General features: G+C 40.9%; 1 protein-coding gene across 2 annotated transcripts in view; it reads left to right on the plus strand.

The window, feature by feature from the left end:
• vwde (von Willebrand factor D and EGF domains) overlaps window positions 1-22,221 on the plus strand; it is a 239,477-nt gene that overhangs the window by 167,321 nt on the left and 49,935 nt on the right. For both annotated transcript variants that reach the window (XM_063042310.1, XM_063042311.1), the window contains exon 21: window positions 6,249-6,407. In XM_063042310.1, the coding sequence (XP_062898380.1) occupies window positions 6,249-6,407 (159 nt within the window). The remainder of the gene's footprint in view (window positions 1-6,248; window positions 6,408-22,221) is intronic.

Here is a 22,221-nt window from a genome sequence, read left to right on the forward strand (position 1 = left end):
GTCTCGGCCTGAAACGTCGACTGTGCTTCTTCCTATGGATGCTGCCTGGCCTGTTGCGTTCCACCAGCATTTTGTGTGTGTTGCTTGAATTTCCAGCATCTGCAGATTTCCTCGTGTTTGCGTTCTCTATTTCCCTTGTCAGTATGAACTGGCAACAGCATTTCTTCTGCAATCACTATCAGCAGAGGTGCACCACAAGGCTGTATGCTTAGCCCCCAGCTTTCCTTGCCTTATTCCCGTAACTGTGTAGCTAAATACAGCTCTTATGGCATACTTATGGCATATTTTTGTGTGGGCACATGGCCAAGTGGTTAAGGCATTGGACTAGCTACCTGAAGGTCGTGAGTTCGAGCCCCAGCCAAGGGAACGTGGTGTGTCCTTGAGCAAGGCACTTAATCACATATTGCTCTGCGACGACACTGGTGCCAAGCTGTATGGGGCCTAATGTCCTTCCCTTGGACAACATTGGTGTCGTGGAGAGGGAAGACTTGCAGCATGGGCAACTGCTGGTCTTCCATACAACCTTACCCAGGCCTGCGCCCTGAAGGGTGAAGACTTTCCAGGTGCAGATCCATGGTCTCGCAAGACTAATGGATGCCCCAACCAATGGCATATTTAAGTTTGCTGACAGTTCCACTGTGTTGGTTGAATCAAAAGTGGTGATGAATTGGCAGATAAAGGTTTGAAAATCTAGTTGAACAGTGCCACAACAACAACCTTTCACTCAACGTCAGCAAAACCAAAGAGCTGATTATTGACTACATGAGGGAGAAGCTGAAGGTTCTTGAGCCAGTTCTCGTTAGGGAATCAGAGATGGAGAGGGTCAGTGACTTCAAATTCCTTGGCATTATTATATCAGAGAATCTGATGTACATAAGTGCCACCACAAAGAAGGCTTGGCAACACTTACACATTTTTGTTTTAGAAGTTTGCACAGACTCAGCATGTCATCTAAAACTTTGACAAACTTCTATAGATGCAATACACACAAAATGCTGGAGGAACTCAGCAGGCCAGGCAGCATCTGTGGGGGAGAAATGTACTGTCGATGATTTGGGCCGAAACCCTTCAGCAGGACTGGAGAAAAAAAGCTGAGGAGTAGATTTGAAAAGTGGGGGGAGGGCAGAAAGAAACACCAGGTGATAGGTGAAAACTGGAGGGGGAGGGATGAAGCAAAGAGCTAGGAAGTTGATTCGTGAAAGAGACAGAAGGCCATGGAAGAAAGAAGAAAGGAGGAGCACCAGAGGGAGGCAATGGGTGGACAAGGAGATAACATGAGAGAGGAACAAGGGGATGGGAAATGGTGAAGGAGGGGATGGAGGCATTACTAGAAGTTCGAGAAATCGATATTCATGCCAGCAGGTTGGAGGCTACCCAAACAGCATATATGGTGTTGTTCCTCCAACCTAAGTGTGGCCTTACCCCAACATTGGAGGAGACCATGGATAGACATAGCAGAATGAGAATGGGAAGAGGAATTAAAATGAGTGGCCACTGGGAGATCCCACTTGTTCTGGCAGACAGAACATAGATGCTCGGCAAACCAGTCTCCCAATCTATATTGGGTCTCACTGATATACAAGATGTATCATCGGGAGCGCCGAACACAGTATATGACCCCCAACTGACTCAGAGGTGAAGTGTTGCCTCACCTGGAAGGACTGTTTGGGGCCCTACGATTGTGAGGGAGGGGGTGTAGGGGAAGGTGAAGTACTTGTTCTGCTAGCAAGGATATGTGCCAGGAGGGTAATCAGTGGGGAGAGACAAATGGACAGGGAGTCGCTTAGGGACTGATCCCTACGGAAAGCCCAAAGTGGAGGGGATGGAAAGATCTGTTTTGTGGTGGGATCCAGTTGGAAATGGTGGGAGTTTCAGAGAATTATGTGCTTGGGGTGGTAGGTGAGGACAAGGGGAACCCTATCCCTGGGAGGATAGGGTAAGAGCAAACGTGTGTGAAATGGAAGCGATGTGGTTGAGGGCAGCTTTGGTGGTGGAGGTAAGGGAAGCTCCTTTCTCCAAAACTTCTGCCATCTCCAACTGGATCCCACCACTAAACACATCTTTCCCTCCCCCCCACTTTATGCTTTCTGCAGGGATCACTTCCTATGCGACTCCCTTGTTCATTTGTCCCTCCCCACTGATCTCCCTACTGGCATGTATCCTTGCAAGCAGAACAAGTACTTCACCTGCCCCCACACCACCTCCCTCACTACCATTCAGGGCCCTAAACAGTCCTTCCAGATGAGGTAACACTTCACTTGTGAGTCTGTTGTGGCCATATACTGTGTTTGGTGCTCCCGGTGTGGCCTCTTATATCGGTGAGACCCGACACAGATTGGGAGACCGCTTTGCCAAGTATCTATGATCCGTCCGCCAGAAAAAGTGGGATCTCCCAGTGGCCACCCATTTTAATTCCAATTCCCATTCCCATTCCGATATGTCTATTCATGTCTTCCTCCACTGTCAAGATAAGGTAACACTTAGGTTGGAGGAACAACGCCTTGTATTCCGTTTGGGGAGCCTCCAACTTGATGGCATGAACAGCAATTGCTCGAACTTCCAGAAATGCCTCCACAGCCCCCCTTCACCATTTCCTATCCCATTGTCTCTCTCATGTTATCTCCTTCTCTGCCCACCGCCTCCCTCTGGTGCTCCTCCCACACCCACCCCCCACCACCTCTTCTTTCTTCCATGGGCCTTCTGTCTTTATCACCAATCAACTTCCTAGCTCTTTGCTTCATCCCTCCCCCTCCAAGTTTCACCTATCACCTGCTGCTTCACTCTCCCCTCCCCGCCACCTTTCAAATCTACTCCTCAGCTTTGTTTCTCCAGTCCTGCTGGAGGGTTTCGGCCCAGAACATCCACTTTACTTTTTCCCGTAGATGCTGCCTGGCCTGTTGAGTTCCTCCAGCATTTTGTGTGTGTTGCTCGAATTTCCGGTATCTGCAGATTTTCTCCTCTTTATGATTCTATAGATGCATGATGGAGGGTATCCTCACTGGTGGCATCATGCCTGTTATTTTGAACGCCAATACCCAAATACCCATGAATAGAAGTCTTACTGCCCAGTCCAGTACAGGCAAAACCCTCCTACTTTTGAGGACATGTACAAGGAGCACAGCCTCAATAAAGCAGCATCCATCATCAAGAACCCCTACCATTTAGACCATTGTTTCTACACAAAAGTGCTATCTGGTGGGAGATACAGGACCCCTACCACCAGGTTCAGGGACAGTTATTACTCTACGACATTAGGCTGCTGATTCAGTGTGGATAACGTCACTCACCTCAAATCTGAACTGATTCCACAAGTGATGGACTAACCTTCAAGGACTTTACAACTCATTATTCTCAATTTTATTTATTAGTCTTTCTATTTTTTTGTACACTTTGTCTTCTTTTGCACATTGGTTGTTTGTCAGTCTATATATAGTATTTTATTAATTCTACTATATTTATTTTCCGGTAAATGCCTGCAAGAAAATGATCTCAAGGTAGTAAATGATGACATGCATGTACTTTGATAATAAATTTACTTTGAACCTTTGAACCCTCATCTCTGGAATCAGCCTGGTGAACTTCCTCTGCAGCACCTTCAAAACCAGTGTATTTTTCCCCAAGTGAGGAGAACGGAACTACATACAGTACTCCATGTGTGACCTCACGAGTACCCTGTACATTTTCAGCAAAACTCCCTGATCTTAATAAATAAATAATCCCTCTAGGCAAATTCCATTTGCCTTCTTGATAACCTGTTGCATCTGCAAATCAACATTTTGCAATTCATGTATACAAACTCCCAGTCCCTCTGCACAACAGCATGCTGCAAACTTTTACCATTTAAATAATAATCTGATCTTCTATTTTTCCTTTCAAAGTGTGTCGCTTTGAATTTACCAGTATTGTACTCCATTTGATAGACCTTTGCCCACTCGTTTTACCTACCTATATCTCTCTGCATACTCTCCATGTACTCTGCACAATTTGCTTTGACACTCAATTTAGTGTCATCAGTAAACTCAGATGTGCTACACTTATTCTGCTCTGGAAAATCATTTAATATATGTCGTGAACAGTTGTGAGCCCAGCATTGACCCCTATGACACTCCATTCACAACTGACTGCCAACCAGAGAACACCATTTTATCCTAATCCTGCCTTCTACTGGTTAACTAATTTTCTATTCCTGCTATTACCCCCAATTCCATGAATCCTTATCTTAAAGAAATGTTTTTTTTCTGTGGCACCTCATCTAATGCCTTCTGGAAGTCAAAGGGTACAGCATCCACCTATTCTCCTTTATCCGCTGCATTCATTATAGCCTTAAAGAACTTACTTGAATCTGTGCTGTGTCTCTATGATGGACCCAGTTCTTTTCAAATGTCTCACTATTACAAAGGTTCAAAAGTTCATTTATTATTAAAGTATACAACTCTGAAATTCCTCTTTTCCAGATAGCCATGAAACCAATAAAGAAAAGAAAAAGGCTGTGTGATTATCAACCCCAAAATCCCTCCTCCCCGCACAAAAAAAGAACAAAAATGGAACAGGAACATCAACCCCCCAAATCTCCCTCCACCCAACACAAAAAAAAACAAGAAAGTTTGGGCAAAAACACACAATGCAAAAAGCATAAGACTGGCGGGGGGTGGGGGGGGCAGGGGTTAGTTCACAGTGCAAGTCTACATCCAAAATGCAGAAAACCTGGGCAACATTCTCCCTCTCCATAACAGAGCAATCCCACCAACAATTAAAAAGATAGACTCCCACTCCATAGCAAAGCAATCTCACCAGTGATAAAAGGCAGGCAGCCAGCCAGTGTTTCAGTCTCCCTCATCGCTTTATTCAGCAAACAACAGAGGCTTTAATTGGCAAAATGGAATAGCATGTTGACTCACAGCCTCCTCACCATGAGGTTCCTGCATGCTGCCTGTACCTTCTGGAATCCCCTCAGAGACTGCAGAATGTAAAACATCCAAACAATCTCCAAACTGAAAATCACAGGCTTCAACAGTTCCGGAATTGCATTTTTTATGAAAAACAATTGTAAAAGACTTAAAAGAAGTGAAGTATAAGATTTCATTATCTATCCAGAGGATGACAACTGAAGAACGTTGTATGCAGGCGCCATCTTGTCTGGAAGATTCCTTAATATTTCTTCATAATGTTAGCTTCAAATGTTTTCCTGAATGTAGACGTTAAGATACCTGGCCTATGGTTACCTGCATTTTATTTCTACATCCTTTTTTAAACTGTAATTTGACAGTCACTCTCTTTCAATCTACTGGGACCTGCCCAGAATCCAAAAAAATGGTAAATTAGTATAAAAGCGTCCACTGTAATTTCCACCATTTTTTTTTTCAGTACCCTGGGATACATCCCGTCAGGATAAGGTGACTTGTCTACCTTTAGGCCCACTATTTTGCTCATCACTATTTGTTTAGTGACAATGATTGTATGAAGATCTTCACCTTCCACCCACATCCATAGCACCTCTCTTTGGCATGTCCTCCACTGAAACCAACGTAAAATAGTTGTTCAAGGCCTCTGCCATTTCTGCATCACCCAATATTAATTCCCCTTCCTTATCTTCTAAGGTACTGGCATTCACATTAACCACCCCATTCAGCTTTATATAATTATAAAAACATACATTATCTTGTTTTATATTTTGTGCTAGTTTACTTTCAGTATCTAACTTCTCTTTCCTTATTGCTTGTTTAGTAGTTCTTTATTGCTTTTTTAAGTTTTCCCTACCTTCCAGCTCCCCACTACTTGTGGTAACTTCATATGTATGAACTTTCAATTTGATACCTCTTTATTGCTGCGTACAATTGCCCTAATCAGATTTCTACCTACGTCTACTAATTTCATATTACTACTTGGTATTCTTCCTATTTAAACACAACTAGTAACAATGTAGTAACACATTTCTCTCCATATCAACACATACCTACTCCTCGAGAAGTATAGATGCATTCTTTCCAGATAATGAATTTGGCATGAAATGAGCCTAATACATTGGAATTTGCTAATAAAAGGAGATAAACTTTATAGGGACTCAATTTCACTAGGCAGAATTCACCCAGACTGACTGTTGAGAACTAAGTTCGATGTGTGTGTTATGTTGTACGTTATTGTGTGTGTGTTCAGTCAAAGCTATGTGCACTATTCATTTGTTAGATTTTGAATATTTATCCCCGAGGCTTTTTAGTTGCTGATTGTAACTTTTTACTTTCTGTTTTCAGTTCATATTCCTACTTTCCGTGAAGGATGTGCCAGTAAGCCTTGCTTTGCTGGGGTACAATGCTATGACAATATACCACCAGAGGTTGGATACACATGTGGCCCATGCCCACCAGGATTTCATGGCAATGGCCATTGGTGCACCAGAACTGATTTTTCAGGTAAGATTTTACACTAATGAAGTAATTACTGGAAGTAATGACAGACTCCATTAGCTGTGACCCCTATTAATAACAATCCCTTCTAATAGTTTTATTAGGCTGGCTATGATAACAAATTAACACAGGTACAAAGATGAATAATGTATTTTCATTTATAGCATTTCAGAAGTGACCAAAATGTTATTTTTAAAGGAAGCATTAAACAACTGTCCAGAAGATTCCAGGTTCATTTAAATTTCAGCAACATAATAAAATACTGTAATGAGTTATAGCCGTGCTTAGTGGGTCAGGGTCACTGTGCCTTTGAGGTGGGGAGTAAAGGTGAAATTATTGCTCAGCTGCTTCAGCTGCCATATTCAGCATACATCATGGGGCCTAGTTGTTCCATTTCAGGGACATTGAAATCCCCAAAAGAATCCAAAGCCCTCAGAAGATTTTTGGCATCCAATCAACGCTGATAGAGTTCCTCTTGACCTTACCAACCACCCCATAAGTCTTTGCATCTAACATATCATCCTCCCCAACTTCTGCCATCTCCAAAGGGATCTTACCTCCGAATGCATCTTTACCTCTCCCCCTCCACTTTCTGCTCTTTCCATAATCCCCATTGCCCCCCTCCTTAATCTCCCTTCCAACACATCCCTGCAAGTGGTCTAAGTGCTGCATCTGCTCATTCACCTCCTCCCTCACCTCCATTCAGATGAAACAACACTTCACCTGCAAATCTGTTGGGGTCATCTATTGTGTCCGGTGATGCTGATACAGCTTCCTCCATTGGTGAGACCCATCGTAAGCTGGGGCACTGCTTTGTCGAGCGCCTCCACTCTATCCTCCAAAAGTGGAACTTCCCAGTGGCTAAACATTTCAGCTTCCATTCTGACATGTTGCTCCATGGCCTTCTCTTGTACTGTGAGGAGGCCACCCTCTGGGTGGAAGAGCAACACCTTGTACTCCGTCTAGGTAACCTCCAACCTGATGGCATTAATATCAATTGCTCCTCCTGGAAAAAGAAAGGTTTTTCCATCCACCTCCACTCTTCTTCCATTCACTCTGGCCTGTTATCTCTTCTCACCTGCCTATCACCTCCTCCTGGATCTCCCCCTTCTTCCCTTTCTCCTATGGTCCACTCTAGGCTCCTATCAGATCCCTTCTTTTTCAGCCCTTGACCTTTCCCACCCACCTGGCTTCACCTATCACCTTCTGGCTATCCTCTTTCCCCTTGCTCCACCATTTTATTCTGGTATCTTCAACCTTCCTTGCCAGTCTTGAAAAAGGGTTTCAGCCCAAAACATCAGCTGCTTATTCATTTCCATAGATGCTGTCTGATCTGCTGAGATTCTTTTCAGCATTTTGTGTGAATTGCTTTAGATTTGCAGCATCTGCTGACTTTGTTGCATTTATATTTTCCTCAATCCATTAATTGTTGTGTGGATCAACAGTACAACCTGGAAGAGCGGAAATGATTTAACTGGGATGGCAACTAAGCTGCATAACCACACTACAGTAAACAAGGTTAATTTTTTGCGCAAATTATATTTAACTATTCTCTCACTGCATGTTTTTTTTTCTGGGGACATTACTCTGCTTGTTATGGGAAAAGTTGTAATGTATTTATTTCTATATTGTCTTTCAGCAGACACCTGTCTTTCCTGAGTAAACTGATTCTGGGGTTCAGCAGACTGTTCTGAATTATTTGCTTCATTCCTCTTCTGTGCCATTGACCTACACGGTATTATCTACAACTACTTTGCAAACCAAAATACACAAGCATCTGAAGCCAATATTCATCTTCTTTTTATACTACACTAGGGATAATTTACAGCAGGCATATAATCTAGAACCACATTTCTCGGATAGTGAAGGAGACACATGCAGTAATCGGGTGAAATCCATACCCAGGACCTGAGGACGTAATTGAAACCAGGTTGATGGAGTTATGCAGCAAGAGCACTAGTGCTGCACCACCATAATGCTCAATAGTTAATGCACTTCTGCATTGAAAAAATCTAATAGCTATTAGAGATGTCATGAACATGGAAAAGATTAAATGCTATACCATTGTGATCAAAACTATTTTCTTTCAAATATAGAAATGTCACAGAGGGGAACAAAAATCCATATTGATTTATGCTGTTAGGATTACATCACAATTTTAGATTATCCTTTCCTAAGTAAATAGTTTCATTCTCTGATGGGAATGTAACTGCATGATCTGGCTTGGGCACAGTCTACAGTTAAAATCATTTAGCAGAGGAAAAAAAAACATTTTTATTTGATATAGAGAACTACAAGCTCAGAAACATCAGACCATTAAACAGTATTTTCATAACCCATCAAAGACTTTGTGATGAAATTGGTCTTTGGCAATAATGCAAAATAGCCCATAGTATCCATTTGCAATTGGTTTAAGCTAGCATCCAAATTTTAACAACCTAGTTAGTTATCTCTGAACACAGTAAAACAGATATAAAAGGGAATGCCCTTCAAATTACTTGTATTTTATTCAGCACACAGACACTAAATACATTTTAGAAGCTTTTTTGTATCAAAATAATTTTAATGAGCAATGCACTGTACACCAATTAAATACAGTTTAATTTTATAACTCATTCTAATGATATTTCAATATGATAACTCTAAGGTACAGTACTAACTTGAACAAGCCTATTGAAATGCTTATTTTTGATGAATTTATATGTAGCCCCCTTGGTAAGCCTCAGGGTCGCTCAACTCGCTGTCGTCTAGGGGAAACAGCCCTCAGCCCGCCAAACTGGCTAATTAAATTTGTGTGGATGCTGTGTGATGTACCCCACCCCACCAAATAACAGACAATACACCATATATGATTAAATGAATTACAATTTATAGATCTTACTGGAACTATGTAATTAATAGATAAAATATAAAAGGCACCAAACTTATCAAAGTTCAACCTCTTCGTGCACAACAATTGGAGCTCTAGTAACGATCCTCTTTTCACCATTTGATCCCCTCTGACCACCTCGACCCGCCGCCTGGGACCAACCATGGTGGTCGACCAGACACTCCACACGAGTCTGTCTTCGTCTCCTCTCCTCGCCAAAGACCCTGGACCTTGGACTCCGACTCAGGATCCGACCCATCGGCCAGCTCACAGCATCACATCCACTCTCTCTCTCCCCATCACGCCTTCTGCCCCAAAACCCATGCATCACAATAACTTACAGATACAAAAAAAAAGAATAACATCTATCCTAATTGGTTAGCAACTGAATACAACTCCCTCTATAACCCAAAGAAGCTGCCAGTGAGAGAACTTTCTCAGCAGTTATCATAACAAAGAAGCCATTTTGATTAGCCTACGCAGTAAAATAAAAGAAGAAACCCCTTACATATAATATAGCTATAAAATATAAAATTGAACAAGGTTTTCACTCTTAGATATATGAAGGAATACGTTTTAAGGGAAAAGGTAAAAAGACCAAATACGTTCTATTAAAATACCTGACTTGAAAATCAGTCATTATCTTTAAAAGTTTTTAATATATTCTGTATTCATACCTTTTCCTAAAAGAAGCCTATTTGGCACATGTTCATAAAATGTCTATGTCATTTTTTTACGAAGTGATCTTATTCCCCACTAATTTTGCCTGTTACGTATTCTCCCCATATTGTAATCACGTCTCCCCCCCATCCCATTCTATCACTCTCTTACACAATTGGAATAATTTGATTGACCAATTACCTATATGTATTTCAAATGTGGAAGCAAGCCTGAGAACCCAGAGGAAACATATGCAGTCACACAGATAGTACGCAAAGTCCATATAGACAACAGACTGCAAGGTAAAGATTTAGCACAATGCATTTTATGCACACTTTGATAGGGAGAACAATGGCACACGCATGTGAGCCATCATATTCCATGTTGACTTTGTAATTTCAGTCTCTGAGGCTGACGTCTGGGTAACTTTCAACAGGGTGAATTCATGAAAAAGCATTTGATCCAGACAGCATCCCTCTGACCAAGTACCATAGATCTTTGCAGACCATCTGACTGGAGTGTTTATGGATGTACTCACCTCTCATTTCTGAGTTCTGAGGATCCTACTGCTTCAAAGAGGCATTTATTGTACTGGTGCCCAAGAAGAGCATTGTGCCTTACTTCAGTTACTACCATCCAGTGACACTTGTATCATCTGTAATGAAGTGCTTTGATTAAGTCCTCCTCAGAGATTACCTGGATCTGATTCAGTTTGCCTACCTGGCACAATAAGTCACCAGATGATGTTATTTCTCTTGTTCTGCACTCTGCTTGGGATCATTTGAACAAAAGGAACACGTATGTCAGGCTTCCGAACGGACATGGATAACTTCATCCATCACAACTGTGAACTGATTCTACAATCTCCAGTGTTCTCACTGCAAATCTTCCAGGGATGAAATTTTCAGAAGTTTCTCCGGGAAGCTGCTTTGAGGAAAGGGGGCATCTCTCTGAACTTCCTGGGCAGCAACTTGGCGTTCCATTGAATTGCACTGCACCATGTGATGTTTGGACTTCCATTGCAGAACATCGTCACCCTATCCATCCATGTAATACTGAGTTGTGGGTTTTAGCAATTTTTGCAAATAACTATGGCTGCCCTGAAAATCACAACCTTATTCATCAGATTCAAATAAATGTACTGTATAAAAAAGACAAGTATCTCCTCTCTGGAAAGTATGGGCTTCAGGTTTTGTGAAACTGTGGGCCATACTCGAAATAAGTTCCTCGAACTGGCTTTTGTGTACACACTGTACATGTGATGAGTTACTTATGAAGTCCTCATTTAGTTTTGTATCAGCAGAACCAGCATGTTACCTTAACCACAAGATGGATGGAACTTGTGATGTCCTTTCTGTTGACGACTGTCCACTTACTCCTCAGCTATGCTACGCAAATGATCCTATTTGCATCTTTGGGTATCAATCCTACTTTGCTTTCCACCTCTGCATTGTAACAGGTGGGTGCAGTAGTTCAGCAAAGTGTTTCTTGCTTCTACAACTTGGGCTAAGATACATTTAGGAGATTGTGGATCAGGATCAGTCAGGAATAAAGAAGGAAAAAGGAGTAGAAGCAGAGCTCAAGATAAAACTATTCTGTGTTCTGCCAATGGATGTGACGTCCTCTCATTTCTATCCCTTTTGTTACCTCTCGCCTGAGCATACCTTGGTGTGACCTGCAATATGCAGAATTTGACTGAGAGAGATAGAAAGACAGTATTGAGCGTACACAAGATGTGGGGCAAATAATGACTTCTATTGAGTTTGCTTGTCAATTGGGAGTTGTATTTGTACTTGCGTATTTGATGTCCCACGTGTCTCAATTGATCCTGAATTGTATCTGGAATGTGATGGTTCTTGTGTGGATTGGTAAGCAGTGTAGGGTAGAGTTAGGTGTTGTTGCGATGGTTTAACATTGTAAAGCTTTAGTTAGTTTTATGTGCTCATGAGAAGGGTTCTAATTTCAATCACGTATGTCTGATTATTACTTTTGTTGAACTTCAGTCACGTTCTGGGAGCATTGCCCCAGTTTTGACATCCTCACTTTACGCGTGTGGCAATTCCAGCTTTTGTTGCTTCTTTTCCATTGCCCCCACCTCCTAACAGGAGGATCAAAAGTCCCTCCGCCATTATGGAATTTGAATTCAGGTGAACCCTGCTTTCCATTCTGTGAATCATCCTGTACATTTGCATGAGATGATTCTCAGGGAAGCCTGATACCAAGTGAGGATTTTGGGTCACATATCTGATTTCCACAACGACTCCCAAGTAAATAAATTACTCACAGATGTTTATTTTCACCCATCAGATCCTCAGATGGCTGAGACCCAGACAGTGCTCAGATGGTTAAAAAGGATGTTAAATATATTATTTTACTTGAATTTGTAGTTCTCAAATGTGATTTTGTTCCACTTAAATTTTTAAAGTTCTTTCAAAAACTATGGGCTAAATTTTCTTCTGTATTGAAGGACTATTCAAGCAGGCATTTGGGTTATGTTTCTCATAGTACAACACAGCAGCTGCTTTATCAGTAGTGATCCTTTACCCATTTCAAAATCAGAACAGTGTGAAATATCTGAGCACAAAAAAAAGCAAAATGCTGGAGAAAGATGCAGTTTGTTGATGTTGCTGTCAAGGTTGTAATGAGGAATTTAGTACAGCAGTTTACCTACGAATAATGGACATTTCATATTAAGCATTGTATTCCTGAAACCTGGAACGCTATAATGGAGACTATACAGTGTTACATACTGATAGGAGGAAGGTAACTGTCCTTAGGATAAAGAAATGTTACATGCACTTTGCAAATTACTTCAAATTCTATGCTTGCAAATTTAATAACAAGCAATTTGGGAAACCAGATGAATTGTATTCAGATGGAAAGTACTCACCTTCCAGTCTCAAGTTCTAATTCTGTCCAGATCAATGTGATTCGCATCTCTCCTGACTGTGAGTTTGTTAGTAGTAGTGCACCTGGCATTAAAGACTCCAGTCTATTAAGGCTGAACTTAACAAAGTGATGGGAATTGATTTTGAGCCAGATACAATGACTAGAGTTAGGAGTTCAGCATGGAAAACTTAAACCTAAATCAGGGAGCAGTCACAATGTATTTACTTAGAAGCACAATGAAAATAGCACCAGAGGAAGCAGTACAGTTACACACATGAGGATAAATACACAAATACGTAAAAATAAAAATAAATAGATAAATAAATAAATATATGGATATACGTGGCTGAACTGAATATAAGAACTGATTTAGATACAGGTTGTTAGGGAAATGTTCAACTTTTTCAGAATTTGAAGTTCAAATTTATTACCAAAGTATGTATACTATATACAACCTTGAGATTCAGCTTCTTTCAGGCAGCCACAAAACAAAGAAACGCAATAGAATCCATGAATAACCACACACAACAAAGACTGATGAACTTCCAATAGGCAAAAGAAGACAAATCATGCAAATAGTAAAATAAATAATCTACAGATCCTGAGCGCAGATTCCCAATAGTAAGTCCACATCTGTGAAGTCAGTTCAGCACTGAGGCGAGTGAAGCAGGCCCAGGAGCCCGATGGCTGCAAGGCAGCAATTGATTCCGACCCTGGCAGAGTGGAATCCAAGAGTCCTGCACCCCCCACCCAATGGTAGTAGTGAGAAGAGAGGGGGAAGAACCAAATGCTGGCAGATGGTTAGGGCTCAGGTTGGGGATCTTGACTAGCACAGAGAAGAATGCCAGTTTGTTTTCTGCTCTGCTTTAATCTGGCTTTTGCGGCTTTAATCAGTGTGGAGTAATGAGGCTGAGCATGGGTTAATTTTCTGCTCTCGGGCCTTGACGCAACATCCTCCCACAGTGACGGCCAACCCGCTGAGAGCCGTACCAGCAATCTCAGGAGACAAGTTTACCATATCCTTCAACAGGTCCACAAATTGCTGCTTTGCTTAGATGGTTCAAAAGTATATTTCTTTAAAGGGAAAATACAGGCTGCAGATTGCAGTGATCACAGTTCAGAAGTATATCCAGTAGAATACGGTGGATTCTGGTTAATTGGGGCACATTAGGACCAGGACATTTTGGCTCAATTAAGCAGTTGCCCTAGTTAGCTGAAGTTTCAGGGACATAGTTAAAAAGATATAAAAAAAAGACAAACCGAACAACAAATTATGTTTTAAAATGAAATACAGAACAAATAAGGACACTACCAATACTATTACAGTACTGTGAACCTGTGTATTATTTCCTAATCAACGGAGGAAATTGAAATTCAGATATCTTTATTGTCATTGCATAGTACAATTTGTCATGCACCAATACAGCAAAAATGAATTTGCAGCTCTCATATTCAATTCATCTGCATTGTGTTCTTTTGATTGAAAATGAACAAAGTCAATGCAGATAATGGACTGCTTTCATACATTGCTGTCGATGATTATGTCGTCCAAATCATAATTTTTATTATAACATTCAAGCTGATCGTTGATCCTTTCATATTCTTCGTAGTTTCTAAATTGCCGAAGCAGCGATTTTTTTTTTTTAACTCCTGCCCATTTCTGGCATATGGATGCTTGAAACCACAGTGAGTAAAACAATTCTAAATTGCCTCACTTTTTGTTACTCACCAACTATCAATGACAAAAATCACTGTCTTAGAACACAAACACGCACAAGTGTTTCCATTTAAGGACATTCCACTCAAAGCATGGTGTTGTGTCTAAACTCTAAACAGGCAGACACAACTGATGCTAGTTAGAAACTGTTCAACAACAGTCTCCCGCCCAATTAAGCAGCATAGTGTTCCAAAGAAACCAAGGTAATCCTGGCTACTTTGTCAATTAGATTTTATTCTTTAAGAGTTGTCCCAAATAAGTGGTTGCCCCAATTAACCAATGATCTAATTAACCAGCATCCACTGTATCTGGTAGTTTTGTACCCACAAAATGCCGCTGTAGGCTGCCAGTATCATTTTGCAAAAAATGAACTATTCAAAACCTTTTCTTTTTTTAAAATTTAAACATTTAAAGAAAAGTCCTCTAGCATCAAAGACTGTTATGACGCTGTAACAACATAGAAACATAGAAAATAGGTGCAGGAGTAGGCCATTCTGCCCTTCGAGCCTGCACCACCATTCAGTACGATCATGGCTGATCATCCAACTCAGAACCCTGTACCAGCCTTCCCTCCATACCCGCTGATCCCTTTAGCCACAAGGGCCATATCTAACTCCCTCTTAAATATAGCCAATGAACTGGCCTCAACTGTTTCCTGTGACAGAGAATTCCACAGATTCATCAATCTCTGTGAAGTTTTTCCTAATCTCGGTCCTAAAAGGCTTCCCCTTTATCCTCAAACTGTGACCCCTCGTTCTGGACTTCCCCAACATCGGGAACAATCTTCTTGCATCTAGCCTGTCCAATCCCTTTAGAATTTTATACATTTCAATCAGATCCCCCCTCAATCTTCTAAATTCCAACGAGTATAAGCCTAGTCGATCCAGTCTTTCATCATACGAAAGTCCTGCCATCCCAGGAATCAATCTGGTGAACCTTCTTTGTACTCCCTCTATGACAAGAATGTCTTTCCTCAGATTAGGGGACCAGAACTGCACAGAATACTCCAGGTGTGGTCTCACCAAGGCCTTGGACAACTGCAGTAGTACCTCCCTGCTCCTGTACTCGAATCCCCTTGTTATGAATGCCAGCAAACCTTTCACCTTTTTCACCACCTGCTGTACCTGCATGCCCACTTTCAATGACTGGTGCATAATGACACCCAGGTCTCGTTGCACCTCCCCTTTTCCTAATCGGCTACCATTCAGATGATAATCTGTTTTCCTGTTTTTGCCACCACAGTGGATAACCTCACATTTATCCACATTAAATTGCATCTGCCATGAATTTGCCCACTCACCTAACCTATCCAAGTCACCGTGCATCCTCTTAGCATCCTCCTCACAGCTAACACTGCCGCCCAGCTTCGTGTCATCCGCAAACTTGGAGATGCTGCATTTAATTCCTTCATCTAAGTCATTAATATATATTGTAAACAACTGGGGTCCCAGCACTGAGCCTTGCGGTACCCCACTAGTCACTGCCTGCCATTCTGAAAAGGTCCCGTTTATTCCCACTCTTTGCTTCCTGTCTGCCAACCAATTCTCTATCCACATCAATACCGTACCCCCAATAACATATGGCAACTCAGATAATTAAACATGCATATAAATGCTGAATGGAAAACACAGGTCATAAGGGTTCATCAAAAATCAAGAATAGTAGGAATAATTACTATATTCATAGCTGTAAGTCCTGAAGTTCAGTGCTTAAGATGGCAGTGATATCTTCCACCATGCAATCTGATTTTTACAGACTTCTCTGCCCTCAGACCAGGAAATCTTTTGAGACATGGACGAGGTTAAATCTGGTGTAGGTATTAAAATCAGATCAAAATCCACAGAAACACAAGATGCAAGGGGAATCAATAAGACCATTCCATATGATTTAATTTAGTTTAGTAAGTTTTACTGCATTTAATTATTTCTGCACATGAATTTATAAAGATTGTAAATTTCTATTATGTTCAATTTTATTACTTCCTAGGAATTTTTTAAATGTCTAATTGTCAAAAATAATTAGAGGCATACAATTTCTTTGACAACTTTGGCAGTTGGTACCAAAATTACTGGGAGTTCTGTTGGCTATTTGCATTGGAATAGACCCTCATGTGCAATGTACCGTACCTGAGGAGGTTTTGCACCGCGCTGCATTAGGACAGGGCCCTATCTTTCCATTCTCTGTCTTGGAATGAACTACACTGCATTAGCTGAAGGCTTGCACTGCACTTCAAATCACTGTACTACATTCCTAATGGAATATAGATCTGGCGTGCCTTCTTTGTAATTGCATCGCTATGTTGGCCGATATACTAGCCAACCAATCAATATGCCAGCCAATATGCCGAGATCTCTATTCCCAGCAGAAGATTGCTTTGGATCAAAACAGAAGAACAGGTGGCTGTAGATCAGTGCAGTAGCTGATCTGTCCCAATAATGCCAATTTAACTTGTATGATAAAGGAAGGTTTGTGTATTTGAAAGACAGAAATCCATATAAAAAATATAGCACAAAAGGAGATCATATTGGCTTTATGCAAGACTAATTTGACTGGATCCACAGACCTGTTTTCTCCCCATAGATATGCAAATACTTTCAAGTATTTGCCTAGCTTCCTTTTTGGAACATTACACTACACCTGCCAATACAACCATCCCTAGTGCTTACTTTCAAACCCTAGTCAATACTGTAAAAGTAAGAAGCTTTCATATTTTTCTCTTGTCACTCACCTTCATTCTGGCCTTTCTGTCAATAGTTAGTTTTCTACCCTCTGCAGACCCTTCATGATCTTATATATCTCTGTTAGATCTCCTCTCAATTTCATCTATTGCAAGACATTTTCTTCAGTTAATCAAAATAACTGAAATCCCCAGGCACTGGCATTGTTCTACTAAATCTCTTCTGCAGCTTTTCTAGCTCTTTTACATCTGTCCTAAATTCTAGTATCCAGAAATAGACACAATAATCCAGTGTGGTCAAACCAATATTTTGTGGCTTCTCAGTCATCCTTGCTTTTATACTCTGTGCTTATATTTATAGAGCCCTGGGAGTATAGAGAGGGGGCAAAATCAAAATGGGTGATGAATACAGAACAGAAGGTATGGTAATTGAATGCCCACAGTATACAGAATAAGATGTATGATCCTGTAGTGCTGTTCTAGATTGACAGGTATGATGCTGTGGGCATCACTGAGATGTGGCAAGGAAAATCATAGTTGGAACTTAACGTCCAAGGATACACAGCTTTTATCGGAAGGACAGGCATGTAGGCAGAGGGGGTGGAGTGGCTCTGCTGTTTAATAAAAAATAAAATCAAATCCATAGAAAAAAGTGACATAGGGTCGGAAGATGTAGAGCCCACTGCTCTTCTCTCTGTATACACAGGACTGCGTGGCTAGGCTTAGCTCACATACCATCTATAAATTTGCTGACGATACAACCATTGTTGGTAGAATCTCAGGTGGTGACGAGTGAGGACTGAGATGTACCAACTAGTGGAATGGTGCCACAGCAACAACCTGGCACTCAACGTCAGTAAGACGAAAGAGCTGATTGTGGACTTCAGGAAGGGTAAGATGAAGGAACACATACCAATCTTCATAGAGGGATCAGAATTGGAGGGAGTGAGCAGTCTCAAGTTCCTCGGTGTCAAGATCTCTGAGGATCTAACCTGGTCCCAACATATCAATGTAGTTATAAAGGAGGCAAAACAGCAGCTTTACTTTATTAGGAGTCTGAAGAGATTTGGCATGCCAACAAATACACTCAAAAACTTCTGTAGTTGTACTGTGGAGAGCATTGTCACAGGCTGCATCACTGTGTGGTATGGAGGGGCTACTGCACAGGACCGAAAGAAGCTGCAGAAGGTTGTAAGTTTAGTCAGCTCCATCTTGGGAACTAGCCTACAAAGTACCCAGGACATCTTCAGGGAGCAGTGTTTCAGAAAGGCAGCGTCCATTAATAAGGACCTTCAGCACCCAGGGCATGCCCTTTTGTCATTGTCACCATCAGGTAGGTGCCACAGAAGTTTGAAGGTACACTCGGCGATTCAGGAACAGCTTCTTCCCCTCTGCCATCCGATTCTCTGAATCTTTGGATACTACCTCACTTTTTAAAAAAATGTACAGTATTTCTGTTTTTGCACTTTTTAAAATCTATTCAATATACATAATTGACTTACTTGTTTATTATTATTTTTAATTTAATTTTTTTCTCTTTGCTAGATTTTGTATTGCATTGAACTGCTGCTGCTAAGTTAACAAATTTCATGTCACATGCCAGTGATAATAAACCTGATTCTGATTATTATGAGTAGAGTTAAGAAACTGCAAAGATAAAATGACTGTAATGGAGTTATATACTGTCCCCAAAGGAAAATAGAGTAGTCATGTAATAAGGGCAATGTTATAATAGTCATTTGAAGAATGCCTATGAGATAGCTTTTTAGAGTATCCTGTGGTTGAGCCCACTAGGGGAAAGGCAATTCAGGATTAGGTGTGGTGTAATGACCCAGATTTGAATTAGGGAGCTTAAGGTAAAGAAACCCTTAGGAGACAGTGATCATATTTTGATAAAATTCACCCTGCAGTTTGAGAGGGAAAAGATAAAGTCAGATGTATCTATATCACAGTGTAGTAAAGAGAATTACAGAGGCATCAGAGAGGAATTGGCCAAAGTTGTTTGGAAGGGGACACCAGCAGGGACGACAGCAGAACAGCAATGGTTAGGTTTCAAAGGCAATTCAGAAAACACAGCATACATCAAGAAGAATTATGTTAAAGGGAAGATGAGGCAACCATAGCTGTCAAGGGAAGTCAAAGACTGTTTTTTTTTAAAAAAAGAGGACATACAATATAGCAGCAATTAGTGGGAAGTCAGAGGAATGGGAAGTTTTTAAAAAAACAGCAGAAGGGGTTTGAAAAAAATAAATGGAGGAGAAGATGATATTTGAATGTAAACTAGCCAAAATAAAAAATATAAAGCGGACACCCAAAAGATTTCTTCAGATATAAAGAGTAAAAGAGAGAGGAGAGTGGACATTAGACTGCTGAAAGATGACACTGGAAAAGTAGTAATGGGGGACAAAGGAATGGCAGATGAACATAGTACTTTGCATCAGTCTTCACTGTGGAAGACACTAGTAGTTTGCTATAAATTAAGAGTTTCAGGGGAAAACAGGAGTATAGTTGCTATACGAAGGAGAAAGTAAAAGGTCTGAAGTTAGTTAAGTCACGGGAACCAAATGGACTACACCCCAAGGTTCTCAGGGTGGTGGCTAAAAAGATCTTGAAGGCATTAGTAATGATTTTTCTAGAATCATTAGATCCTGGAACGGTTCTAGAGAACTGGAAAATTGCAAATGTCACCCCATTCATTAAGAAGGGAGGGAGGCAGAAGAAAGGAAATTTATAGGTCATTTGGCCTAATTTCATTCATTGGGAAGACATTGGAGTCCTTTATCAAGGATAAGGTTTTGGGGTACTTGGAGCTGTATGATAAAGTAGAACAAAGTTAGCATGGTTTCCTTGAGGGAGAATCTTGCATGTTGAATCTGTTGGAATCCTTAAAGGAAATAACAGGTAGGATTGACAAAGGAGAGTCAGTGGATGTTGTTTACTTAGATTTTCAGAAGGCCTTTGACAAGGTGCTGCACGTGAGGCTACTTAACAAAATAAGAGCCCGTTGTATTATAGGAAAGATACTAGCATGGATAGAAGTTTGGCTAATTGGCAGGAGGCAAAGGGTGGAAATAAAGGGAGCTTATTCTGGTTGCCTGCCAGTGTCAAGTAGTATTCTGCACAAGTCAGTCTTGGGACTGCTCTTTTTCACATTGTACGTGAATGATTTGAGTGATGCAATTGATGGCTTTTTGGCCAAGTTTGTGAATAATACAAAGATTGGTGGAAGGGCAGGTCGTGTTGAGGAAGTGAGGAGTCTGCAGAAGTTCTAGAACAGATTGGGAGAATGAGCAGAGAAGCGGCAGATGGAATATAGTGCAGGAAAGTGTACGGTCATGCACTGTGGTAGAAGGAATAAAGGCATAGACTATTTTCTAAACAGGAAGAAAATTAAAAAATCGAAGGTGCAAAGGGACTTGGAGTCCTTGTGCAGGATTCCCGAAAAGTTAATTTGCAGATTGAGTCAGTGGTAAGGAAGGCAAATGCAACGTTAGCATTTATTTCAAGAGAACTAGAATATAAGACCAAGGAGGTGATGTTGAGGATTTATAAGACTTGGAGTATTTGAGCAGTTTTAGGCCCCTTATCTAAGAAAAAATGTCCAGAGGAGGTTCACAAGAATGATTCTGGGAATGAAAGGGTTATCATATGAGAAGTGTTTGATGCTCTAGGCCTGTACTCACTGGAGTATAGAAGAATGAGGTAGGATCTCATTGAAATCTATTGAATATTGAAAAGCCTAGAGTGGATGTGGACAAGATGTTTCCCATAGTGAGGGAGTCTAGGACCAGAGGGCACAACCTCAGAACTGAGGGACATCTATTTAGAACAGAGATGGGGAATTTCTTTAGCCAGAGGATGGTGAATCCATGGAATTCATTGCTCAATGACTTGGCCTCCACAGCTGTCCATGGTAGAGGTTGATAGGGTCTTGGCTATTCAGGGCATAAAAGGTTACAGGGAGAAGGTAGAAGAATGGGTTTTTAGAAGGTTAACAAACCAGCCATGAAGAAATGAGAGAATGGACTCAATGGGCAGAGTAGCCTAATTCTGCTCCTGTGTCTTGTGGTCTATAATATATACTACTTTTGCCTCTTAAAACAGATGATGCACATGTCACCACAGGACTCGTTGTTAATTTCAGAATATTTCCTTTAGTTTATATTTCCGTTCCGAATTGCAACACTTCATATTTTCATTGCTTTCTGTCTGCCCATTCTACCAGCCTGTCAATGTTTTCTTGAAGACTTTTCCTGTTTTTAATTCACTGTACTTCCAAGGTTTGTGTCATCTGTAGGTCTGAAAATTGTACCCTGTGCCTAGGAATTCAGTTATTAATAACAAACAGTAAACCTCTGATCTGATCCCCTCAGCATTTTGTTACTGGACTGGGAGCTATCTAGACTATTGGATGTTATTCCATTAGTACTCCAAAACATTTCTTCAACTTTCTTTTAGCTGTTATATCATATATTTTCTATTGGCTCTGCTGAGTTTAAAAGGGGCCTGGTAGAAAGAGCATGGTAGATGTAAATGGAGCATGGGAAAGGAGGCAAGGGCAAGTTTAAGAAAACCACGAGGCTGCCGGTGATTCAGATACCAAAACCTTGGGATTTCTGAACACTTGGATGCATATTTTTGTAAGTTTGCTGTGTAAAGAAAACAAATGGTCTTGGTAACTTCACTGTGTACTTCCTTTATTTGTGAAACAGCCTATTTTTTCATCACTAAGAAAATTTTCTATCTACCTCGCTGAGGCTGATTTTCGTTATTGCCGAACATTAGATGTGCAATGCTAGGCTGATGTAAGCTTAACATCAATGAATAAAGCTTGAGTATTGTAAGTCCTTTTCACTGATACTTGAAAATTGAATTGATGTCGTAAAGGAGCCTGATCAAAATACTGTTGTAGGCATTTACAATGTACTAGTTTTCAATTTTAAGGGTCATGCAATCTCAGCACCACATTTTTCACATAAAACCAAAAGTTTGTTCCAATGACTGATAC

This window comes from Mobula hypostoma, chromosome 3 (genome assembly GCF_963921235.1).
Source record: "Mobula hypostoma chromosome 3, sMobHyp1.1, whole genome shotgun sequence".
In the NCBI taxonomy this organism is placed as follows: domain Eukaryota; kingdom Metazoa; phylum Chordata; class Chondrichthyes; order Myliobatiformes; family Myliobatidae; genus Mobula; species Mobula hypostoma.